We start from the raw sequence: 27278 nt of genomic DNA, 5'->3' as shown, positions 1-27278 counted from the left end.
CTGGAGGCAACATAGAAAGGCTGGAAGAATGAATAGATAGATAAAATTTGACTCTGGCAGTTGTAAAGTTATCAGTGGAGTCACTTTTGACAATCTGTATCCACTTCCACACTGCAACTGAAAACATATCTGCAGTCACACTCAAGTCATAATGATAGCTGATCGGAAATCAAAATGGCACACTGCTGTAATTTAAAATACTATTCCGAGATTGGAACAGCAGAAAGTATACTTACTTTCCATCTAAGCCGTGAAAAGCCCAAACAGAATGATTAATGCTGAAACTCACTGCACATAACACAACAGTGTTCTGCTCTCCACTCTTGGAGGCCTTCATGTCATCATGACAAACAATTAGCTGCCTTTTGGTGCTGTATAAGTGCAAGTTTTCATTATTTATTTCTTAAATGGATAACAGAGAAAAAATACAAACAAGGAATTCCTTTCAGTCCATCATTTAAGATTCATGTTTAGAATCCCATCAGGACATTTTCAAATCTTTCTACACACCACTACGCTCCATTTTTTCAGGAATTAGTCAATATAATTTGGTCCATTGCAGTAAGACCACTTCTGACTCTAGAGGTGAGGAGAAACGGGGGTTCTTTACTGCAGTGCACTATGATAAAGATAACCTTTGTTAGACAGCGATATTTAACAGAAAGCAAAAGATAAAGAAGATTCAAGGAAATTCTTGTAAGTTGTTTCTTTGCATGACTTTCTTTGGTAAAATGTTTATACACTTGCACCCAATCCTCTCAGTAAGCTGTAAGTTCAAGGGTCAGGGAATGGAAAACCTTGTCTGGGCTATTTTCAGAAGCAAAGTTGCTACTATTTTGGATCTAAAACCACAATCAATCTTTGAGTAGAACAACTAGTAGAACTGCAGGGAAGAGTTCAAGTCATTTTTCTCAAGTTAGGGCCAATTTGCCTCAATGGCTTGTCCACCTCTAGGTGGAACAGCTTTGTCCGCAAGAAGCAGAGCAAAGATTAAGAGCAAATGAAAATGAGAAAACAAAACTTGGCAGCTGCTGTCACCATCAAGTTAAAGCAAATCTGTAACCAGACAGCCAGTGTGTGAACAGCAGTGAGACGGTAACCCTCAACCGCCAAGCTAAAGGACAATATGCAGGTCGGCAGCCACCCTTTTCTCCAAGAGTGTAAAAGCAAACCACCTAACTGCAGCATGTTAGAGACCAAGATAAATATTTCCTGCACTTCTTACCTGAAATGGCCAGTTGCTGGATTTTGAACTGGATGTTAATGCTGGGGTTCTCATCCGGCTTGGGTGTCCCTGCCTGCAGGCTCATGGAGCCCTTCAGGCTGGGCAGCTTCTGCGGGTTTATCTTCCCAATATCCCATGACAGCATCTGCAATAAGAAGTTTATGGCAAATGATACAGCCTATAGATTTTTTTTTTAGAAATTACTCAAATCAATATCATTGCAGCACTGCAAAGAACATATTACTGCAGTGAAATGGGGGAAGCTGAAGCAAAAGATATAACTTAAAACCTTCAACAACAAAAAAGAAAATCCTGTTTCCGGGTTTCCATGTAAAGTCTTCAGCCAAAATAAACATGCCCAATAGGAAACTGAATGGTCACAGTTTGGAAGGAAGAATGAGGAAAATCAATACAAACTAAATGGTACAATTTTAAAGGGAGTGCAGGAACAGAGAGACCTGGGGCTGTACACAAATCTTCAAAGTTGCAGGTCAGGTTGAGAAGGCTGTTTAAAAAATTGAGAGGCATAGAGTACCGAAGCAAGGAAGTTAGGCAAAAACTTTATAAAAGTGACTAGACCTCAGCTGGAGGAGTCTGTTCAATTCTGGGCACCATATATTAGGGAGAACATCATGGTCTTGGAGTGGGTGCAGGAGAGATTTACAACAAATGATACCAGGGATTAGAGACTACAGTTAGAGATTGGAGAAGCTGGGGTTCTCAGAAGAACACAGGGTTCAACACAGATGTTTAAAATCATGAATGGTTTTGATAAGAGTAAATGAGAAAAAAAACTCTTTCCAGTAACAGATGGGTCAAGGGTCAAGAACCAGAAAGCAAGATGAATGGGGAAGAACCAGAAGGGTAACATTTTTTACACAGCAAGTTGTGATCTTGAATTCACTGCCTGAAAAGGTGGTGGAAGTAGATTCACTAGTGACATGCAAAAGCTAATTGCATAAATACTTGAAGAAAAAAATACAGGGTTATGAAGGAAGAGCATGAAGTGGGATTAATTGGATAACCCTGCCAAAGAGCCAGCACAATCATGATCATCCAAATGGCCTCCTTCTGTGCTGTATCATTCTATTATTCATTCCAAATAGTACAAATGAGATATCTATCCGTCTCCTGGTTGACTTTCACACTGTGTCAACTTAGAAAGAGATGTGTTTCTCAGACAGATACGTTCTAAAACAGAAACAGATATAGCGGTAGGCAATTTTCCCCATCAAGCCTGCTCTTGTACTTCACTGAAACCATTTCTTGGCTCCAAAAAGCCTATTCATTCATCCACAACCATAAGTTGTTTGTTCTTATAAGTGCTTTAACTTCCTCCTTCCCATGGACAACTTGCTCCATGGCACCGCTTATGATCAAGCTCCTCTATTTCGCCAACTGTTTCCACATCATAGTTGTCCAGTACCTTCTAATTATTATAAAATATTACTCCTCAATACTTAAAGAATTACCCCAAGCTGCTGAAAACCATCTTAAAAAATTACAATTACTGCCCTCCTCATCAACTCACTGAGTGTAATGATCTTCAAAGTGAATCTATTACAAAATACACTTCTTCAAATTCTGTACAAGACTGGTTAAGCCACATTTGGAGCAATGCATGTAATTGTACACATTATTGGCGAGCAAAAAAAAGGTTGAGTGTAGTTTTATTAGGGAAATATAGGATTGAGCAGATCCAGTTATGATGAGAAATCTTACAAGTTAAACCTGTATTCAATGGAGCAGAGAAAGACTGGGTAGGTAGCTTCCAGTAGAAATGCTCCAAATTTTGAAAGGCTTTGAGAGATTAAAAGAGGTCATAGGTAACAAAGGAGCAAAAATTAAGGATTAGTGCTGAAGGACAAGATTTGGAAGTGATGTTTTTCATGCAAAGGGTCATGAGAATTTGGAATGCATTACTGGTCGTGACAATTAATTACAGAAGAGACTGATAATTTGATAAATACTTGGAGGAAATATACCTAAAAGGAGATGGAGGGGAAAAAGAAGAATTTTACAGATGTTTCTCCAGCAATTTTGCTTATGTTGAGATTAAGTTATGAACCTCTGTGCCAGGTGTATGTAAGCTGTTTTTAATCTGGAGTTTATCCTTGAACCAAATGTGCTCATCAGTGAACGATCAGCAGTCAACTCATGGCAGTACCAATTCTCATGTAGTTACCTTAGTGACTGGGTCAAAGGTATAGTTTCCTTGTGTGGAGGTGAGATTCATGTTCAGAACCACCTTTGGCAGCTGGCTGGTCACCACCATACCTTCCACCATCTTTCCCATTGTTTGTTTTGGGCCAATAGTGATTTCAAACCGCCCCATGGAACTGCCGTCCCGGAAGGTGATGCTGTGTTTTACATAAACAGGAATGGCAACCAAACTGGAAGACAATAAATATAGGTCTTTTTAAGTAAAAATTACACAAAAGATATTTCTACATATTCAGATTGCTTAGATACTGTTAGAATCAAATCTCTCAAGATTGAATTTTTATTTTACAAAATGGAAAGACATGGCATTGTCTGTACATTTGGATGCTAACCTGGGCTTTTTAAAAAAAAAATCTTAAGTTCACCTTGGAATTGTCAATAAGCGGGCCTCTTCCAAGAAATCACCTGACCTTTATGGTACTGGAGGAAGATCTGGTTGTTTGTTTTGAATAGCAATCACTTTAATTGGTGGGGAAAAAAAAAACTGAAAAGGCAAAGGTTGGTAACTTGCTGGGAATCACATGGGAGAGAGAAAAAAACTCCGTGAACCTGCTAGTTTTGAAGGCTGTCTTGTTGGGGAACAAGCTGAGGAAGGAAGGCTGCCCTAACTGGCTCTCCCTCGAGCTTGCCTGCAATTGTGTGTGGCTCTCAACCTGTGGTCAGAGAGCCCTCCCTTGAGTGTAACTGGTCTGCATTTGGACCTGCAAAGCTGAGACCAGTTGGTCAGAACTTCCAAACGTCCAGCGGGACCAGCGACCTGTCTTCACACAATGGAACTCCAGGGGCAAAATTTTCCATTTGACGTGCGGGGGTGGGGGGGTCCGGGCCCTGCATGTCCACATGTAAAATGACGCACGGTGACGTCGGGCGAGTGTCCGATATTTCGCTGAGCGGGCGCGCGATCAAGTCCAACGTGTGCCCATTAATTAACCGGCCACTTAAGGCCCTTTAGTGTTCAATCAATGCTGATTTTTCGGCACCCACATGATCTTCAGGTCAGCGCACAGGCACAACGGGCAGGCAGGTAGGAGACATTTGTATTAACTTCATCAACGGGAGTGGGTAAGAGGGCTGAGTGGGGTCGTGAATCTGCTCTCTGAAGTATTTATTGTTGAAAGTTTTTCAAACTTGCTTGTGTGATCTGCAGTACTTCAGAACGCATCCCAGCTGCTTTTTCTGGACTCTTACACCCTTCAAGTCAGCACTCTGCAGTGAGGAATCTTTTCCAGGCCTGCAGGTTTCAGGAAGCCTTCCCTTAGCCTGGGAATGGGAGCTGAACTGTCCACTGGAGGCAGCTCCTCTGAGGAGGAAGGGAAGGCCAGAACGGGGAGGAGGCCAGGAGTGCACATTCAGCCTCCAGCCGAGCCACCTTTAGGAGGTCAGGCCCAGGCACAAGGGGCGCAGGGCCAAGGGGTAGTCCAAGGCAGAAGGGGCCACAGAAGATGCCACTATCCTGCTGCCAGGGTACAGGCAGCGAAGCAGTTACCTCAATATGTCTGAGGTGCAGTGCCGAAGGAGGCTCTGTCTCTCAAAGGAGGTGGTCAGCTACATCTGTCAGATGATTGGGCCTGAGATCTCCACTCACTACGTGGGTGGACACCCCATGCCAGTGGCTCTAAAGGTCCTCAATTTCTACGCTCTGGCTCCACCAGGGCTCGGTGGGTGATCTTTGTGGTGTCTCCCAATCAGCTGCCCACACTTGTGTCAAACAGGTTACAGACACTCTGTTCAGGCGGGCATTGACCTTCGTCCACTTCCGCTGGGACCAGGCAAGCCAGTCACAGCGAGCCAGCGGCTTCGTGGTGATTGCTGGCTTCCCCCGTGTCCAGGGTACAATAGACTGTACACATGTGGCCATCAAGGTGCCAGCAGGTGAGCCCGGTGCCTTTGTCAACAGGAAGGGCTTCCACTCCATGAATATGCAGATAGTGTGTGATCACAGGATGCAGATTCTACAAGTCTGTACAAGGTACCCAGGCAGTTCCCACAACGCCTACATCCTCAGACACTCCCAGGTGCCGGGGCTCTTCAGCGCTCCAACCCGGCTTGATGGATGGCTGCTGGGTGACAAGGGCTATCCCCTCAGAAGGTGGCTCATGATGCCTCTCCGCCATCCAGGAACAGAAGCTGAGCAGCAGTACAATAGGAGCCACGCCTCTGTGGTGGAGAGAACCATCGGTTTTCTCAGGATGAGCTTCCAATGCCTTGACCGCTTAGGGGGCACACTCCAGTACCCCCCAGATTGTGTCTCGGTGATAGTGGTTGCATGCTGCGATCTCCACATTCTTGCGCTGGAAAGGGGGGACAGTGGATGATGAAGACATTGACGCAGTGGCTGCGGCTGCACACGACGAGTCCAGCAGTAATTCCGAGGATGAGCAGGCACGGGGAAATGCCGTGGGAGTAGACGCTGAGCCGGGACTACTCTAGGGAGGCAGGGACACCCGGGATACTTTAATCCAACAAACCTTTAGCTAGAACACGACAGATGGATCACCAGGACAAGCCTGGGCTGCCGCCTCAACACTTGACATCTGAGTGCAAAATCTGCCAGGTCAGCAGCACTAACTAAGGGTCTTGTAAATAAAGCTGAACGTCCAACAAATCACTCATTACACTTTTGTCAACTATACACAGGCAGAAGAAATGAGGCACACTCAGCCACGGTCACACATCTGCATTTAATGTGTGAAGCAGAAGAACTTATCACAAAGCAAAAACAATAGCGTTAACAATTGAAAAGAAATAATAAGGACATCATCTCGGGCCAACACAAAAGCACCAGTGAGAAACCCGTGGTGTGCTGAAGGTGCCTTATGCTTTCGTTTACGGGTGCTATGTCTTGGTGCTGCCCCATCGCTCGGAGTGGCACCTGAACCAGCCTCATGATTCTTTTGTCCTGTTGGCCTCGATGACCTTGGCAGTCGTCCTCTGGCCTGTGGAGCCTGTGCTGGCCCTGCCTGCGAGGGAGCTGCCTGTTCCGCAGCTGGCATCTTCCCAGTCGTCGCAGCCTCACCAGATGAAACGGTCACTGGGAAAGGGACGGAGAAGCTGCCACCCTCATCTGGAGCGGCCCGAGAGGTGCCTCAGAGACGACAGGCAGCAGATGCGCTGATGTAGGGTCGTTTTGGACTTCCCTGCTCACTGTGGATGGATGGGCAACGAGCTGGGAAGCTTGATTCCCAACCATCTCCCACACTGGCACTGACCAGTGTGGGCTTGCTGGTCAAAGCACATCCCCAGGAAGCCCTGGCGGGTCTCCTGGAGTAGGCTCTCCACGAGAGTCGCCACTCTCTCCATGAAGGACGCATGGCGCTCGGATATGTGGCTCATTGCTTCGGCGAGCGTCTGCATACACTCCTCCATCACGGAAACCAAGCCAAGCATAGCCTCATGTATCTCCCCCAGATGCTCCTGCACACCCGGCTGCATTTCCTGCAGTTGCTGCATCACAGACGACTCCAGAGGCACATCATCAGGCAGCGACTGAGCATGTGCCTGGTCCCCTGCAGTCCTCCAACTGCTGGCGCCAAGGGCACTCTGTCTCTGCCAGCTCCTTCAACGACTGTGAAGTGCCCTCACCACTGTGCCCCGGTAACTCACCATTGTTCTGATTCCCACCGAGGTGCTAGTATCTGCACTGGTGCCTGCCTCACAGAAATGGTGTGATGCTTCAGACCCCTCAAGTGTGAGAGGGGGCATCTGCTGCTTCTCCTCCCAGCCGTTCTCTGATGATGCTGAAAGGAAGAACAAGGACAGTGGATCAGTTGGCGTGGAGACAATGACAAAGTTCATCCCTGTCCCCCCGGCTCATTATGCGCTCAACCTTCCATAACCAATGGGCCAGCAATATTGCAACAATAACTAATTTAACAATCATCAGTGCTATGGCTGTTGGGAGGATGATGCTGACTTCACTGTTGGGCACAAATACCTGGCCGTGGTGCCTCAGCCTCACCGACACCAGTAGACCTGGGTGCATGGTGCCTCTCCAATTCAAGGGCCTCCTGCTCGAAGCAGCTTAGTACGGAGAGCTGTGCCTGGCCGCCTCCAGCCCTCACACACTCGGCCGCGTTCTGCGCATCCTCCTCCTGAAAAAGAGAAAAGGGCATTGATTAGGGCAAATTGCACATGGACTCAGTTCACGCACGGCCCAACCCAAGTGGGACATAACAGGCAATCACTCAGACAAAGATACTTCCCATACCCCCACCGCCCCTTGGACATATACTGCCTACATCACATTCAGAACCACATGCTATTTCCTTCCATAGCAAGGAGGCGCAAGCACGTGCAGCATAGAGGGCAGCAGATGGTTCATTGCCATGCCACCTCGAAGCTCCCCTTCCACCATCTCATGGCCCTGACTAGGATATGTTCTGGAGTTCTGAGTCTGTGCCTAGGTGCAGCTCTTCCAGATTGCCCCCAAACCAATCATGTGGGATTAAGATCAACACATGCTGTGGGGGAAAACTCACCTCCTCATGACCCTCTCAGGCTGACCTCAGCATGGGCATTATCTGCTTGCCCACCCAGCAAAGGAAAAATGCTGTCAATGATTCAATGCAGTCACGACACTGAGACTTGGCAGGGGTTGGGTGCTGCAGAGGGTAAGGCTGCCTGCTGGGTTAAATACCCAATGCCAACATGGTACTCACCCTGCCAGAGCGCAACAAATTGTTGAAGTGCTTGTGGCACTGGATCCAGGTGCGCCGCACCACATCGCGGGAGCTCAACACCTCCGCCACCTCCTCCCAGGCACGTTTCGTCATGTGGGGAGATCTCCTCCTCCCACCCTGGGGGACCAACACCTCCCGCCGTGCTGCCAACTCCTCGAGGAGGGCAGCAAGGCAGTCATCAGAAAAACGAGGGGCACACTGGCCTACCCTCCAACCTGGCCTGCTCACCTGAACCCCTCTGTTGCGGCCTAGCAGTTGCCATTGTGAGCAGCCTACAAAAGGCTGCCAGGCCTCATTTTAAACAGGCTGACAGGTCGCCATTGGGCCATGCGGTCTGTGTACACCCGCTGCCACCCGCACACTCCCACTACCCCCGGGAGTCGGGAAATACACTGGGCGGGCCTTAATTGGCCCGCCCGCGTAAAATGGCGGCGTGGACCCGATGGCGAGTGGCAATCGGGTCTGTGCCCACCTGCACCCACTCCGCCCCTCCCGCCAGATGGAAAATTCTGCCCCAGGTTGACAGTGTCAAGACCCGGCGATCTTGACCTTTATTTTATAATGCCCATCTCTACAGAGACTCTGTTTATGCTTCGTTTGTCTGCATGTGCGTGTACGCATGCGTGTGTACATGTGTTGGGGGAATTGTTTAGGAAGAGATAGATAGTCATACTTTCCGGCTACAACTGTGTATTAACCAGTGCTTGCAACTAGTTAAAAAGTTTCCTTTTATAATAAATGATCGTTCTGAGTTTATTGAACAAAGCCTGGTTGAAGTCTTTTATTCGGCAGCAGTAGGGGAAACAGACAATTGGCTATTTTGGTGAGAAAATTAAACTTTTAAATGAATGGTACAGCCTGTGGAGTGGTGGGGCTGGATCATACATGAACTCCTCCCACCCCAGTCGTAACAATACAATGAGAGAAGGGAGAATTCAGGAATATTATCGGTTTTTAAAATACTTTGTTTTTGCCAGTTATTCCACTCACCCTTTCCTGAAAGTACCTGCTGGGAGACGGCTGAAAGATGCTCTCCCTGGTAGCCTTTACTTTAGCGTGAACCTAAGGGCTTAAAGCCTAGTGTTAGGGCTGGATATAGCCAGATTTGGCTGCCAAGCACCTGTAGCCAGCAGAACATTTGACCAGAGGCAGCATCAAAGCCAAGCCCATTTCTGTGTTTACACAACAACAGCTGTTACTGAAATAAAAACAGAAAATGCTGTAAATACACAAAAGGTCAGGCATCATCTGTGTTGAGAGCAACAGAATTAACATTTCAGGTCGATGACCTTCCATCAGAACTGCTCTGAAAATGTTAAACAAAAACAGAATTACTTGGAAAACTCAGCAGGTCTGGCAGCATCGGCGGAGAAGAAGAGTTGACGTTTCGAGTCCTCATGACCCTTCGACAGAACTTAAGTGAATCCAAGAAAGGGGTGAAATATAAGCTGGTTTAAGGTGTGTGGGGGTGGGGGGGTGGTTGGGTGTGGGGAGAGAAGTGGAGGGGGGGTGTGGTTGTAGGGACAAACAAGCAGTGATAGAAGCAGATCATCAAAAGATGTCACAGACAACAGAACAAAAGAACACATAGGTTTTAAAGTTGGTGATATTATCTAAACGAATGTGCTAATTAAGAATGGATGGTAGGGCACTCAAGGTATAGCTCTAGTGGGGTTGGGGGGAGCATAAAAGATTTAAAAATATTTAAAAATAATGGAAATAGGTGGGAAAAGAAAAATCCAAATAATTTATTGGAAAAAACAAAAGGAAGGGGGAAGACACAGAAAGGAAGTGGGGATGGAGGAGGGAGCTTAAGACCTAAAGTTGTTGAATTCAATATTCAGTCCGGAAGGCTGTAAAGTGCCTAGTCGGAAGATGAAGTGTTGTTCCTCAAGTTTGCGTTGGGCTTCACTGGAACAATGCAGCAAGCCAAGGACAGACATGTGGGCAAGAGAGCAGGGTGGAGTGTTAAAATGGCAAGTGACAGGGAGGTTTGGGTCATTCTTGCGGACAGACCGCAGGTGTTCTGCAAAGCGGTGACCCAGTTTATGTTTGGTCTATCCAATGTACAGGAGACCACATTGGGAGCAACGAATGCAGTAGACTAAGTTGGGGGAAATGCAAGTGAAATGCTGCTTCACTTGAAAGGAGTGTTTGGGCCCTTGGACGGTGAGGAGAGAGGAAGTGAAGGGGCAGGTGTTACATCTTTTGCGTGGGCATGGGGTGGTGCCATAGGAGGGGGTTGAGGAGTAGGAGGTGATGGAGGAGTGGACCAGGGTGTCCCGGAGGGAACGATCCCTACGGAATGCCGATAGGGGGGTGAAGAGAAGATGTGTTTGGTGGTGGCATCATGCTGGAGTTGGCGGAAATGGCGGAGGATGATCCTTTGAATGCGGAGGCTGGTGGGGTGATAAGTGAGGACAAGGGGGACCCGATGCTGCCAGACCTGCTGAGTTTTTCCAGGTAATTCTGTTTTTGTTTTGGATTTCCAGCATCCGCAGTTTTTTCGTTTTTATCTCTGAAAATGTTAACTCTCTTCCAGAATCCACAGTATTTTGCTTTTGTGTCTTGGTCCTTTTTTTTAAAATAAACTGTCTAGCAATAGTTGGGTTTCACTATTTGAAAAACGTACTTCACAGGAATGGCTCAACACTGGCAAAAGAGGAAACATAGCATTCACAGATCCATAGACATGTCATGCAATTATCTTCAAAAGCCACATCCTGTCTCAATTGAAAAATTTTGTGCATTAACCACTTAACGTCTGGGTGGGTGCCAATATTACATTTCACTTTTACAGTTACTTGACATTTGAACAGTGAGATGGCGAACATTTTTCACCTTTGTTCACAGCGTTACAATTTAGGTTTCCTTCCAACACTTTAAAATGTGTTCACAGGAATAGGACTGTTTTTATAAGCAGGCACAGTCTTGAATGAATTGAAGGTTGCACAGTATGAGGGAATAATGTGCCACAAAACTAGTAATTAATATTTTTCCACTGAATTGCACAACAGAGACTGTATGGGACCATGCTCTAATAGAGACCATGCTCTAATGACTACTCCTAAAAATAGTAAATACTTATAGTCCAATGTACTTACAAGAAACAATGATATAAAGCAGATAAATAACTGAGACAAACAATACTTCAGTTAACATATTCAGAACAGTAATAAAATGCTAAATTTTGCCAGCTCTTTCCAGCAGCATCCGACTCCTCAACTATCTAAATTTGTAGTATAATGCATAAAATAGAGCTATTGCTCCGCTGCAAGATTATATGAAGTTGAAACATGGTCACTGGAAGATCAAATGTCCTCTCTCAACAGTAATGCAATTAAGATATTTCCAACATTTAAGTAGATCATACAACTGGTCCATCTCCTAAGTGTGTTGCATGCAAGAATGATTCACTGAAGGACATTTACATAAGTTCTGCTATTCCACCTTTTCACGTGCACCCCTAGTCTTAACAATGTGCTCATATGATTTGAATACATTAACGAATAACCCAGTAAGACTGACCAATAAGATAGTAACCTGCTGCTTGATTCTTACTGCTCCTAGTTATCGTAATGGAAGTCATAATCGCCATGCATCAAATAGAGAAAAATTATGATCATTTATTTGTGACTTCAGATTTACAATGCTGCGTGGTTGGAAGGAATCTTTATAGAAATGGAAGCTGTTTTCAGTTGCTGTATAAATCAGAGAGTTTTTTGATCTGTAGCTAACCAGAATATAATATCGTTAGAGTTCATGTTATTCAAACTGGTGACACATTGAAAGACAATATTTTATTTGCAGTTTCTAATCTGATATTAAAAATAATTTATGTTGAGGTCAGATGACAAAAGCAAATGAATCAGTAAGTGACCAGGAAATCAACTCACCAGAAAACTTTTTAGGTACATAGGGGACAAATGAATCTAAATAAAACTTTCAGTACATTATAAACTTTGACATAATAGTACCCTGTAAAGGGGAAATGCATTAAAAATTCTCTCTTCTAGAAAGCTTTAGCTATGTTTATTTGCCTCTCTAAAAGATCAAGGATCAGTGCTGGGCCCTGAACTATTTACAATCTATACTAATGACTTGGATGAAGGGACTGAGTGTGTGATAACTAAATTTGTTGAAGACACAAAGATAGGTCGGAAAGGAAGTTGTTAAGAGGACACAAAGAGTTTGCAAAGGAACGTAGATAGGTTAAGTAAACGGGGAAAGATTTGACAGATGGGAGTATAATGTAGGAAAATGTGATCTTGCTCACTTTGGTGTGAAGAATATAAAAGTAGTATATTGTTTAAATGGAGGGAGATTGCAGAACTCTGTGATACAGAGGGATCAGGGTTTCCTGGTAAATGAATCATAAAAAGCTAGCATACGGGTACAAGTGACTAGGAAGGCAAATGGAATGTTGACCTTTATTGCAAGGGGAATGGAGTATAAAAGGAGGGAAGTGTTGCTACAACTGTATAGGGCCTTAGTACAGTAGTACCTAAAAAGGGTTATAATTGTATCAGAAACAGTTCAGAGAAGGTTCACTCGGCTGATTCTTGGGATGAACGGGTTGTCTTAAGAGGAAAGCTCGAGAAGGTTGGGCCTATGCTCATTGGAGCTTAGAAGAATGAGAGGTGATCTTATTGAAAAATATAAGATTCTGAGGGACTTGACAGGGTGGATGTCGGGAGGACATTTCCCTTTGTGGGGAGTCTAGAACAAGGGGACATATTTTAAAAATAAGAGGTCCCCAATTTAAGACAGATGAGGATCTTTTTTGTCTCAGAAGGTTGCTAGACTTTGGAATTCTCTTCCCCAGAAAGCAGTGAAGGCTGAGTTAGGCATATTTTTGACTGAGAGGGGAAGTCAAGGTTTATGGGAGGCAGTCAAGAAAGTGGAGTTAAGGCCACAATCAGATTAGCCATGATCTTATCGAATGGCAGAGCAGGCTCACGAGGTCGAATGACCTACTTCTGCTCCTATTTCTTATGACCCTTATGATTAAAATACTCTTAAAAGAAAACTTGGCAAGGGCAAAGTCAGTGAGTCAGGTGGCCTATTCTCAATCCCCACTTCATATTTTAATCACATTGTTCATATGAATTTCCCACTTTTAAAATGACATCCATGATGTCATCAAAAGGTTCCAAGTAACAGGATGAAAATTGTATTTATCACAATATTATGAATCCACTGGCCTGTAAATCTCCTAGTGACAAATTAAATGAGAGAGCAACACTATCAACATTAGTTCTAGAAGAGTCATTCTGATATTATTGGCTAAAAATCCGAATATCCATTCAAACCACAGGCGAATTACAGAACTCATTCTGACCATTCACAGCTAAAATAGTGGTCTCTGAATACATGAGAGAAATATCTGGAATGAGAATAAAATCTTCTCGATTCTTCCATCCCGCAGTCCAGTAAAGTATTACTTACTTCTGGGAACTGACGTGATAGGACAGGAGGCGAAAATTGCCATCAGGTGGTATAAAGGAAAGAATTCGTTCTGACTCCCAACGTTTGAAACGTACACAAGGATGGAAACTGACATCATCCAAGAGTCGAGGATTCTGTCATTGTTGCAAGAGAGAAAACATCAATGAGAATTCCATACTCTGAACATCATTGCTCACACCAGAAAATCCACAAGGCCTCATCTGCTACACAGAAAACAGAAAATAGAAGCATGAGTAGGTCATTCGGCCCTTCAAGCCTGCTCTGCCATTCAATATGATCATGGCTGACCCTATATCTCAACACCACAATCCCACACTCTCCCCATACCCCTTGATGCCTTTAGAGTCCAGAAATCTATCTATTTCCTTCTTTAATATATTCAGTGACTTGGCCTCCACAGATTTCTGTGGTAGAGAATTCCACAGGTTCACCACCCGCCGAGTGAAGAAGGTTCTCCTCATCTCAGTCCTAAATACAGTCCTACCCTGTATCCTGAGACTGTGACCCCTTGTTCTAGACCCCCCCAGCCAGAGGAAATATCATCCCTGCATCCAGTCTGTCCACCCCTGTCAGAATATTATATATTTCAATGAGGCCTCCTCTCATTCTTCTAAACTCCAGCGAATACAGGCCTAGTCAGCCCAATCTCTCCTCATAAGGCAATCCTGCCATCCCAGGAATCAGTCTGGTGAACCTTTGCTGCACTCCCTCTATGGCAAGTATATCCTTTCTTAGGTAAGGAGACCAAAACTGCACAAATACTCCAGATGTGGGCTCACCAAGGCCCTGTACAGCTGCAGTAAGACATCCTTGCTCCTGTACTCAAGTCCTCTCGCAATGAAGGCCAACATACCAATTGCCTTCTTAACTGCTTCCTGCACCTGCATGCTTGCTTTCAGTAATTGGTGTACAAGGACACTTTGTACATCAACATTTCTCAATCTATCACCATTTAAATAATACTCTGCCATTATGTTTTTCCTACCAAAGTGGATAACTTCACACTTACCCACGTTATGCTGCATCTGCCATGTATTTGTCCACTCACTCAACCTGTCTAAATTGCCTTGAAGCCTCTTAACACCCTCCTCATCGCTCACATTCCCACCAAGTTTCATGTTGTCAACAAACTTGCAAATATTACATTTAGTTCCCCAATAAAATCATTGATATATGTGAACAGCTGGGGCCCAAGCACTGATCCCTGTGGTACTCTGTGGCCTACCACTCCGAAAAAGATCCAATTATTCCTACTCTCTGTTTCCTGTCTGCTAACCAGTTCTCAATCCATGCCAAAATATTACCCGCAATTCCATGTGCTTTAATTTTACACACTAACCTCTTATGTGGGACTTTATCAAAAGCTTTCTGAAAATCCAAATATACCACATCAACTAGTTCTCTCTTCTTATCTATTCTGCTAGTCACATCCTCAGTAGGTTTGTCAAACATGATTTCCCTTTCATAAATCCATGCTGACTTTGTCTAATCCTGCTGATATTTTCTAAGTGTTCTGTTATCACATCTTTTATAATAGATTCTAGCATTTTCCCAATTAATGATGTTAGGCTAACCGGTCTGTAATTTGCTGTTTTCTCCCTCCCTCCTTTTTTAAATAGCGGGGTTACATTTGCCACCATCCAATCTGCAGGGACTGTTCTAAAACCTACAGAATTTTGGAAGAAGACAACCAATGCATCCACTATTTCCATGGTCATCTCCTTTAGTACCCTGGGATGTAGGTTATCAGATCCTGGGGATTTATCAGCTTTCAGTCCCATTAATTTCTCCAGCACTAATGTTTTAATAATACCAATTTCCTTCAATTCCTCCTTCTCACGAGACCATTGATTCCCTAGTATTTCTGGGAAGTTATTTGTGTCTTCCTCTGTGAAGGCACAACTAAAGTAGTTGTTTAATTGCTCTGCCATTTCCTTGTTCTCTATTATGAATTCTCCCATTTCAGACTGTAGTGAAGATATTTGTCTTCACTAATCTTTTACAGTCTGCTTTTATGTTCCTTGTAAGTTTACTCTCATACTCTATTTTTCCCCTCTTAATCAATCTCGTGGTCCTCCTTTGTTGAATTCTAAACTGCTCCCAATCCTCAGGCTTGCAAGAAAAAGCAGCAACTTTATATGACTCCTTTGGATCTAATACTATCCTTAATAGCTTTTGTTAGCTATGGATTTACTGTTGTGTTTTTGTGCCAGAAAGGAATGTATAACTGTTGCAATGCATACATTCGTTCCTTAAATACTAGCCATTGTCTATCCACCAACATGCCTTTTAACGAATTCCCCAATCTATCTTTGCCAACTCACGCCTCATACCTTCGTAGTTTCCTTTGTTAAGATTTAGGACCCTAGTTTCAGATCAGACTACTTCACTTTCCATCCTAATGAAGAATTCTATCATGTTATGGTCACTGTTCCCTAAAGGACCCTGCACAACAAGGTTATTAATTAACCCCTTCTCATTGCACAATACCAAATCTAGGATAGCCTGTTCCCTGGTCGGTTCCTCGACATACTGGTCTAAAAAAAAAACATCTCGTACACACTCCAGGAATTCATCTGCCACAGTATTATTGCTAATTTGGTTTGCTCAGTCTATATGTAGATTAAAGTCACCCATGATTATTGTTGCGCTCTTGTTACATGCATCTCTAATTTCCCGTTTAGTGCTGTTCCCGACCTTATCACTACTGTTTGGAGGCCTGTGGACAGCTCCCACTAATGTTTTCCACCCCTTGTTGCTTCCTAGCTCCACCCAGACTAATTCAACATCTAGATTTTGAGCCAATATCCTCTCTCATATCGCGCTGATTTTATCCTTAACTAACAGCACCACGCCCTTTTTTTTTTGCTTGTACATCCAAAATATCGAGTGCCCTTGGATATTCAGTTCTCAGCCTTGGTCACCCTGCAGCCATGTCTCTGTAATCGCAATCATAAATTTATCCATTTACATCTATTTGCACCGTTAATTCGTCTACCTTATTGCTAATGCTCTGCACATTCAGATACAGTACCTTCAGACTTGTCTTTTTAACATTTTTACAGATTGTTTTTGATTCTATGGCCCTATTTGCTACTATCCCCTGTTTCCTCTGCCTTCTACTTTTGCTTTCTACTTTTCTGTCTTTCATTTATATCTTTGTTTCCCCCTCTTGTGTCTCCTGTTCTGGTTCCTTTCACCCTGCCAATCTAGTTTAAACCCTCCCCACAGTAATAGCAAACACCCCTGCGAGGATATTGGTCCTGCTGGCGTGCAACCCATCCAGCTTGTACAGATCCCATGTTCCCCAGAATCTGTCCTGAGATGCCTCAGGAATCTAAATCCCTTCCTCCTACACCATCTCTCCAGCCACGCATTCACCTGGCCTATTCTCCTCTTCCTGATCTCGCTAGCATGTGGCATTGGGAATTACCATCCTGAACTCACCAAGAGTTTAATTCTCCTGTCCTCCCTCTTAGTTCACAGACCAGGTTAGGCACTTCACTGTCATCATGGAATGGCTCAGTAGCACCACTAATGATAGGGCTGGCAGAGTCCAAACAGACAACTGCCAGAATAGGCTTGTAGCAGATGGAGAAAGAGCCAACTTGAGGGAAAATCTGACTTGACCTCATCTTTGCTAATCTGCCTGCTGTAGATGCATCTGTCCAGAGTAGGAATAACGACCACTCAGTCCTTGTGGAGACAAAATTCTGTCTTCACACTGAGGACTCGCTTTATTGTGTTGGGTGGCACTACCACCATGCTAAATGGGTTAGTTTCAGAACAGATCTAGCAGCTCATAAACTGGACATCCATGAGGTGTTGGGGACCATTAACTTCAGCAGCATTATATTTCACCAAGATCTGTAACATGGTTGGTATATCCCTCACTCTACCATTGTCATCAAGCCAGGGGACCTACCCTGATTCAATGAGGAACAGCACAGGTGTACCTGAAAATGAGGTACCAACCTGGTGCAGCTACATCACCGTAATCCCTGCAAGCTAACACAGAGGAAGCAGCACACTATAAACAGAACTAAGCGATGCTACAACTAACAAATCAGAGCAAAGCTCTGCATGAATGGTGGTGGGTAATTAAACAACTAACAGGAAGAGGAGGCTCCATGAACATCCCATCTGAAACACTGATGGAACCCAGCAAGAAATGCAACAAACAAGGCCAAAGCAATCTTCACAACCACCTTCAGCCAGAATTACTGAAAGGATGATCCACCCCAGCCTCCTCTTGAGGTCTCCATCATCGTAGGAGCTAGCTTTTAGCCAATTCATTTCACACCACAGGCTAACAAGAAATGGCTGGGTATAATCATATCAAACATTTCCTTAGTCACGTGTGAACCTCCTCTACCATTATGCAAGAAATCTTACCATGAATGACAGGGTGAGATCTGGCATTCCAGTCAGCTTCACACAGGCATCAATAACTCCCTGTATTTCGGCAAATACTGTTGAACCTGCAAGAGTGGCACCAGCATTAATACAGACCATTCCAATTTAGAGCAGATTAATAAGAATGGCATATATTATTAACAATTATCCATTTTCTTCTAAATGAAATTAATTCAGATAAACCCTAAGAAAGCTTGGACCATCCGATTGAGTTGCCTTTTTTTTAAAAAAGAGGCTTATGATTTTCCATAAACCACTCCTGCCATTCTGGTGCATGTAGAGACCAAAGCGCCACACAATCCCCTATATAATCCCCTGTTATCCAGGCAGCTCTGAGGAGGTGGTCTTGGGGACTTGGGGCAGGGGTGAAGGCAGTGGGGGGAAAGTGTGATAGGCAGTTTAAAAACCACACAATAATGCAAGAACTGGTATCTTGAGTAATGTAACACAGCTTATTGCAGATGGTCATGCAGTTGCACCAACAAGTGTTATACAGTGGCTGACATCTGGCATTAATTCTCAGAATGCACTGCCTGAGAGGGCGTTGGCAGCAGATTCAATAGTAACTTTCAAAAAGGAATATACTTGAAAAGAAAGTATTTTCAGGGTTATGGGGCAAGAACAGGGAGTGGGCCTAATTGGATAGTTGTTTCAAAGAGTCAGTACAGGCATGATGGGCTGATTGGCTTCCTTCTGTACTGTATCATTCTGATTCTATGATTGTGAAAGTGCTCAAGGGGAAAAAATGAAAACTTTGTGTGTTTATAAATCCCCTATACTTTGCAATACCAGAAGCAATATATCCTCTATTGATCAAACATAACTTGGAAGTCAGCTGACTGGATCAGAGGTCCAAGGTCAATCGCATGTCTACACCATGGTAACTTAATTCAGCCATGACATGGTCGGTGCAATAATTGGCCTCAGAAAGAGGTGAGACCAGATATAAACAACTTCTGTCTGGTTCAGCATAGGCAACATTAGCATCCATTCGCATCCAGTTCAAATGGCTAATAATGTTAGCCAACTAACACCGGGACTGAAGTTGCAGATGAACAGCCAACACAAGGAATATAAAAACGGAAACATTACCAGAAGTTAAGCAGCCATCTTGAAGTACAATTACGTACAGAACGATAGGCTGCTTGCAATAAGAAACAGGACTATAATTTAATCAAGGTGAAGCAAAGTTCAAGAAGTTCAGGGGCATTACGTGAATATTAAGATTGAATTTCAGCTCAGTTACCTACTTCTTTGGGGGCAGGTCGCTATTCATGCTTTGAGCCAGAAAAGGTGAACAGTGATGCCAAAGAAGGTGTGGAAAATGGCTCTGAGTAAAAAGAAGAAGATTCAGCCTGTCTGTTTATACTGCATCTGGGATGGAGTAAATTTGGTGTTCATGCCAAACATGCTAATATCCCAGGATATAAAATGTTGGTCATAAAATTATGATCAATGCCAAGTATGTCAAGTTTCTCAGTCAACAGAAAATGGTGGGTTTGCATCAGTGACAAAAGAATGCTGCAATAGCATTGGTACCTGATTTGTCAATGATGGCATCAATCTCTTCCACCACATCAAAGTAGGCTTCATTGTTAGCATACCTCACTCCTGTACGGCGCCAGGGCACCACAGAGAGCTGTCCTGTGGGAAGATGGTCCCCAACATTGGTACTACCTAGAAATAAAATAATCATGAGGAATGCAAACAGTAAATTAAAAAGACAGATTGATCATCTGGTACCTCAGGAAAATTTATTAATGCAGAAAATTCAACAGTCATTTTATTTAGTTTGAGGAGTAGCTTTTCAATTTTATTTAAGCATGTTTGAATTGAATTTTGCTATTCAAAGTGTCTCAACAAAAGAAAAAACACAGACATTCAGAAAGGGTTTGGCAAAAACTGGAACTCAATGTACTTTGTTGTGTTTTCATGTGATCAAATGCTGCCAGCTGTGAAAATGTTTCTTGGGAGTCATTTGGAAATAGCTCACAAGTAATCCTCCTAAACTTACATCTTCCTGTGAACGCAAGAATTTTTTTTTTTACTTGCACGCAATTGAAGTATAGTGAACAAGGCACAACAAAAGCATTAGGCTGCAGCTCAGCAGTAAAACTGCAATATAGGCAGTGCCACTTAAAGCATTAACTTTATCATGAGTATCATGAAACAGCATTCACAGAGGCAACACTGTCTCCATTGCCAATGTAAAACACCTAAGCTGGCGCCATCTGTCGGCAGACCGAGTTGTTCAGTTTATTCATGCAAATCGACAAAAGAAATGCACATGAGGTTGAAAATAAGGCGAATGTCTGCTTATTTTACTGTTATCCTACATAAAAATGAAGGGCTTTCTACAGCACTGATATTGAGGCAATATAGCATAAATACATCTTGATTAGCTCTTCAATAGCTAAGTCACACCTGATGCCTGGCTGTCAACCGCTAACATTTGGGAGAAATGGGAGGCATGACTGCAAATTTGCCATCAACCTGACAGGTGCAGAAATTGGGTGGCTGATTTCTGACTTGCCCGTAGAAACGAATGGAGAACATATCATAAAAATTCTTGTGTTATTTTTGCAGTTGCTCCTGCCATGTGCCCCAATACATACCAGTGATGGTGTTCACAACAGTACGGAGAATAGTGGGAGGTCTGATTAGCTCCTTTAAAATATTAGACTCAGTTGCCAATGGGAAGCCATTGTCCAACATCTCTTCCAGCACCTCATACACAACCACAACATTGTCTTTGATTGCCACCTCTGAACAGGTTCCAAAATAGTCCTGGAGAGAAAGGAGATCAACAGATGTCATCATTCACTGGCAATTTTAAACATGTATGAATTTTACAAGAGTCTTGCAGAGGATTATTATAAACTAAATAATAGCTAAAAGAGGACAGAGGTAGGGAAATAAATACAAAACAAATAACAATGCAATACATGTTAATACAGTTTTAAAACTAACCATTTAAGATATGAAGACCTCTCTAACTGAATGGGATTATATTGCCTTCAGTTTCCCAACACTAAAGTTGCTAAAATATAGAGACTAACAATGTAATGGTGACCACCCAATGGCCATGAATCCAATATATTAAAAAGAGCCAATCAGATCCCCTACCATCCTCAGATTGTTGTGTATTGTGGAATCTTCCCCTCTGTATGGTTGGGCAGTTTTGTATCCTTCTCACAACTTGCTTTCCTACCTCTTTTGGCATCAGCAAATTTGGCTTTAATTCGCTCTGTCCCGTCATCCAAGTCATTCATATAGATTATAAATAGTTGAAGCCCCAACAATAATCCCTGTGGTACCTGATTAGTTACAGTTTGCCGATCTGAAAATGACCCATTTATCCTGACTCTGTTTCCTGCTAGTTAGCCAATCTTCTGTGCATGCTAGTATATTACCCCCAACACCATGAGCTCTTATTTTATGGAGCTTGAAGCACCTTATCGAATGTCTTTTTGAAATTCAAGTACACATCTAATGATTCCCCCTTATCCACCCTGCTTGTTACATCCTCAAATAACAAATGAATTTGTCAACCACCATTTCCCTTTCACAAAATCATGTTGACTCTGATTGTGTTATAATTTTCTAAATGTCCTGAGACTTTCTTAATAGTGGATTTCAACATTTTCCCAATGACAGATGTCTTCCTGGCCTATAGCTTCCTGTCTCTCATCTTTCCTGAATATGGCTGTTAGATTTGTGTTTTTCCAATCCACTGGGACCTGCCCAGAATCCAAGGAATTTTGGAACATAACAACCAATGCATCCTGCAGCCACTACTTTTAAGACCTTAGGATACAGACCATCAGGTCCAGGGGACTTGTTAACCTTTAATCCTATTAGTTTCCCTCGTACTTTTCCCTCTAGTGATAGTGATTGTTTTACCTTTTGCACCTTGATTTTCTGCTATTCTTGGGATGCTTTTTGTGTCTTGTATAGTGAAGACAGATACAAATTATTTGTTCAAAGCCTCTGGTATTTCCTTTGTTCCCCATTATTAATTCCCTATTCGCATCATCTAAGGAATGAATGTTTACTTTTGCACTCTTCCTGTTTTTTATACTTGGAGGCAGGTTCATCAGTCTCTGCAGGCACAGCACCAGGACCATATTCTTAGTCTCAAGGTGTTTTTAAAGCAGTGGGCTCGCACATTGCCTCGTCACCTCTGGGAATTGGTTTCAAATACAAACAAATTGACAGGGTCAACATTTCTCATCTTTATTAGCTTTAGGGGACCACATGACACAAATAGGGCTAAGTCAAATCTTAGTTACACAAGCCCACAGTTACGTAGTTTGCCACCCAATGACAAAATATCCCATGACTTGATGGATGGTATGGAATGTGAAAAAAATATTCCGCTCTACTCCCCCAAGATTTTGATTTTAAGCACCACGTTGGAGTGAAGCAATGGATGCTTCCTCTTATGTGTTTGTGACAGCAGAGTACTCGATAGTCATATGAAGCATAAATAATTGTCAGGAAGAAGGAAACAAAATTGCGCCATCTCAACATGGACACCCTTCACCTTGATGATAAAAAAAAATTAAAAGTACATCATGCGCCTCATTATATTGGTTTATCAACACAGCTAACTACAGAGCAGCTGAGCTGGAAGATCTTGGGTCCACAATTATAGTGAAGTAGTTGGTGAGGTCCAAACAAAAACAATGAGTGTCTCAACTGGGGAGAGAAATGATGCAAAAGAAGTCAGACTGAAAGAGAATCAACTATTGCATATCTGTGTGTCAAGGAACCCAGTTATGATGAGTTATTACTACTAAAAAAAGTGTTTTCAAGACTAAATTGACTGACTTTGAGTGAACACCGATTCCACAGAATATTTAATCCTTCTGTTCTTCAACAAACAACTGTTGCAATGGTCTCCTGAAACTTGTGTTCTGGATTCTGTTACTACATAACAGGAACACAATTAACTCTTGACATGAATGATTAAATAACGAGGATCATATTCACTTTCCAGGTTGTATTTTATTTCCCTGCCATAGTTAATTCAGTACAATATACCCTGCAACAAAAGGTAATCTATAGTGTAGAAGAAACAATTTGCAAGGCTATGGGGAAAAGGCAGGGGAGTTGACTAGGTGTATTTTTCAGACTCGAGGAAAGTGGGGTTCCCCAGGGGCCGATACGAGGACCACTACTTTTCTTGACATATATTACTGACCTAGACTTGGATGTACAGGGCACTGTTTCAATATTTGCAGAGGACTCAAAAGTATTGTTAATTGTGAAGTGGATAGTGATAGAGCTCAAGAGGACGTAAACAGCCCGGTGCAATAGCAGAAGATGAAACTTCACGCAGAGAACAATTTTGGTAGGAAGAACAAGGACAGGCAATATGAAGTAAAGGATGCAGTTCTAAAGAGCACAAAAACCAGGAAATTATGATCAGCCTTCATAAAACACTAGTTTGGCCTCAACAGGGGTATTGTGTACAATTCTGAGCATTGCAATTTAGGAAGGATGCGAAGGCTTTAGAGAGGTTCCAGAAAAGATTCATGAGAATGGATCCTGGGATGAGGGACTTCAGTTTTGTGGATAGACTGGAGAAGCTGCAGTATTCTCCTTCAAGAAGCTTGAGTGAAGATTTGATAGCGGTGTTCAAAATCATGATGGGTCGAGACCAAGTAGCTAAATGGAAACTATTTCCCATTGGTGGAAGGGTCAAGATTCAGATTACACAGATAAAAAGATGATTGGCAAAAGAATCAATGGAAGAGGAGGAAACTTTTTTTTTTAAAGTGAGTACGGTTAGGATCTGAAGTGCACTGCCTGAGATTGTGGTGGAAGCAGATTCAATCAAGGCTTTTAGAAGGGAATTGGATAAGTACCTGAAGAGAATCAATTTTCAGGGCTATGGGGAAAAAGGCAAGGGAGTGGGACTAACTGTGTTGCTCTTGGAGAGAGCTGTCAGGAAAATGGTCATCCAAATCCTCCTATACTGCAACCTTCTAAAATTCTATCTCACCACACCATAAATTTGTTCATTCTACAAGTCTGAGGCTTGACCCTTTGTCTGGTTGCATTATTTCTCAACTGAGTAGCAATAGACAGGCTAAAATAGGTTTCAGTAATGGGCGATGATCTAATGACATTCTCCTCCCCACTGAGAAGGACAAGTCGGGTTTAGGATTTAGCAATGATCTCAATCCTCAAACAGATTCGGTGCATTGACTTGCAGATAAAGAATAGTCAGCTTGCACCTGTAAAACTATATCCTGCTGGAATCAGAATTGAACAAACCAGACTCAAAATAATTGATTATACAAACCAACCACCTAAATAGGTAAAATCCAACTGGAACTTTACCAACACGGCCACAGATGCACAAGAGCAGCCTGGCAACTGGCTTCTTTGGGACACTAGTAATAATGTCATACTGATATCAGACCTTAATATTCTTCCATTCCACTCAATGCATCATCTTGCTTTTGAACTCTGCCAACAACCTGCAAAAGGTACTATCCACATAAATCCTATTTCAGCAACTCTATACTGCTGCTGCTCCCTAAAAACAGTGTCTCTTTCTAAGCACGGCTGGGCACACATGGCAAGGCAGTAGGAATGTAACCCAAAACAGTCAGATTTCTGTAAGGCAACTTTAACATTTTGCATAAAGTCTAAAATTTGTTGTCGTTTGTTTTTGGCTTTGGTTTTAAAGCTACGGATTCTGCTAGCTTACATGGGCACAATGCTAATTAATATTACACATCTTTCACTGAAAACATTTTTCTAGAGTACTTGAAGCTCCAGAAAATGAGTGATCCTGATAAATTGCATGCAACTGCGTATAACATTTCTGTGCAAATCACAAGGTGCTCCCCAACTCTCCAAAACTTCAGAGATTTTGCATAAAACTGTCTTGCTGTATTAAGAATATTTCAATATAATGAAATACTTTGTTTTCACACAATGATATTATATATGAGATCATGATACAGAACTGGAGAAATTAACATCTAAATTTAGCTTTCTTCAACTGGAAACTCTAACTGGAGCACATGATAGGTTAAGACGGCCAAAGTCAACACATGACAAATCAGACCACAGCAGGGCAACAATGGCTGTTGTATTAGCCTGATGAGGCAACTCGAAGTCAGTATTGCCTCCAAGTCACAAACTGGGTCATGCTCTTTACAATAATTCTAGATCTCAAGATTCCTATTTGTGCCGCAGTTCTGAGATTCACTATGAAATACAGCTAGCCACTTCTTTAAAGTAAACAACTCATCATTTTCTATCCTCTGCTCCCTTAATCAATCATTCTGTAGTCTGTTTTAGCCATAACATGCTTCAATTGATTTTCTTGCTTCTCCTCACGTTATAAGGAAAATCAGGAACTTACTACATAGGCAGCATTCTGTCAATTTCTGTTGCCAGCTTCAGGAACATTACAACTGAAATGAAAATCTTATTGCCTTATATTCTGCAACAGATGAGTTACCAAAATGCGCAGCCCATTCTGATGGCCATCAGCATCAACAATTGCTTGAACTGTATTTTTTGTCATCAGCTGGCCTGACTGCCAGAGCGAATCAGAGGCTGCAGTACGTGTTCAAATGGCTTACAAAAAAGGAGGAAGCAAGGATTGACTGGCCGTTATTCCATGGGAGTTTATGTTTCTTGTCATAAAGCAAGCTAAAGGTAGGCTTCATCTGGCATCTACTGTCAAAATGAACAAGCGACGATGGAAGATAAGCAGAAATCTCATCATTGAACCAGAACCTCATGTGTTCCTGCACTAAAGGTGCAGGAAAGGTCAGCTCTGGCCATCAATATTTAAGTAAGGAAGACAGAAATAGGAAGGGGCCGAGGGGCACCTAAAAATATACAGATAGCTTGTGGCTTTCTAGGATGATATAGAATCCAACTCCAAACTATTTTTGATGCGAATTGATTTGCCCTACATTTCTAGCATTACCTGTGTCCTTGTTACAATTTTCAGTGGAATACTTCCCACTCTTTGGGATCGACTGAAATTCCCCACAATGTACCGCTTCAGTAAAGAGCTGAAGCCTAGAAAGTATTAATCTCCACTGACCTGAAACGTGTCAACTACCCGATGGAGGAACTCGATGACAAACAGTGGCGGCACCTCACTCTGGATCACAGCCACGAAGAAGATACGATCGCGATAGACGCTGATCAAGAAGTGATGTGGAGTGGGGATTACTGGGGGTACGTTCTCCGACTCATTCGCCTTCTCCTGCGCCTCGAAGAAATAGTCGCAAACAGAACGGCTCACCACACTCTTCCAGTGCTTCTCCAAGAAGATGTCCCCGGAGGAGTTAATGAGGAACAAGCTGTGGATCATGGTTCAAGGGGTACTCAACCAAGAGTCCCTTTAAACAGGTAGCTGGAGGTGGTCAGGCCGAGCCAGGTCAGAGATCCCTTGGCTAAGCTGTTCTTCCTTGCTCTCGGGGGTTACTTAACTTCCGCCTACTGCTCACTCTCCAATCGCTTCCGGGATCCTCGCCCATCCCATTGGTCAATCGCTCCCATTAACCCCGCCCCTTCTTCAGCTGACCAGTCAATGATTGGAGATCCCGCCCCCACTTCGTGCTGATTGGACACATCCTCTGTGTATCCATTGAAGGATCGGTGGCCATCATACAGGGATACCCCTGTTTTCAGCAGCATATATATATATAGGTCCTGGAAGCCACTTAAATGGAAACAACTTAGATCAAAGCAATAATAATAATAATAATAAAAACAAAAAAACTGCGGATGCTGGAAATCCAAAACAAAAACAGAATTACCTGGAAAAACTCAGCAGGTCTGGCAGCATCGGCGGAGAAGAAAAGAGTTGACGTTTCGAGTCCTGTCTGTCGAAGGGTCATGAGGACTCGAAACGTCAACTCTTCTTCTCCGCCGATGCTGCCAGACCTGCTGAGTTTTTCCAGGTAATTCTGTTTTTAGATCAAAGCAAGTTTTCCCATTTAAATGTATGTAAAGTCAGGACGTTAACTGTGCTCACGTTCACAGATGCTGCCAGACCTGCTGAGTTTTTCCAGGTATTTTTGTTTTTGATTTCCAGCATCTGCCTTTATCTTGATGTCAGGAGGTGCATTCACAACGCAAGATTTTCGACCCTATTACGTAACATAAACATGAATTCAATAAACTACAATGTAAATAACTCATCTACATTCCCAGTGATTTGGCAAAGAACTAAAGAGGACACGCTTTGCAAAATACATCCCCAAGGTTATTTTTTGCGG

At 43.1% G+C, this 27278-nt stretch overlaps 1 protein-coding gene across 1 annotated transcript in view; it reads right to left on the bottom strand.

Moving 5' to 3' along the window:
• The window catches only part of LOC121289974 (AP-3 complex subunit mu-2), a 28855-nt gene extending 2338 nt beyond the window's left edge, over positions 1–26517 (bottom strand). The window contains exons 1-7 of the mRNA XM_041209999.1: positions 26096–26517; positions 20628–20799; positions 19552–19689; positions 17992–18077; positions 13576–13709; positions 3411–3618; positions 1226–1370 (exon numbers count right to left, since the gene is read on the bottom strand). Coding sequence (XP_041065933.1) covers positions 1226–1370; positions 3411–3618; positions 13576–13709; positions 17992–18077; positions 19552–19689; positions 20628–20799; positions 26096–26368 — 1156 coding nt within the window. The 5' untranslated portion in view covers positions 26369–26517. The remainder of the gene's footprint in view (positions 1–1225; positions 1371–3410; positions 3619–13575; positions 13710–17991; positions 18078–19551; positions 19690–20627; positions 20800–26095) is intronic.
• Positions 26518–27278: the final 761 nt, after the last annotated feature.

Source organism: Carcharodon carcharias, chromosome 17 (genome assembly GCF_017639515.1).
Source record: "Carcharodon carcharias isolate sCarCar2 chromosome 17, sCarCar2.pri, whole genome shotgun sequence".
Lineage (NCBI taxonomy): Eukaryota > Metazoa > Chordata > Chondrichthyes > Lamniformes > Lamnidae > Carcharodon > Carcharodon carcharias.
The sequence above is the reverse complement of the archived record's forward strand: the minus strand, read 5'-3'. Positions and strand labels throughout refer to the sequence as shown.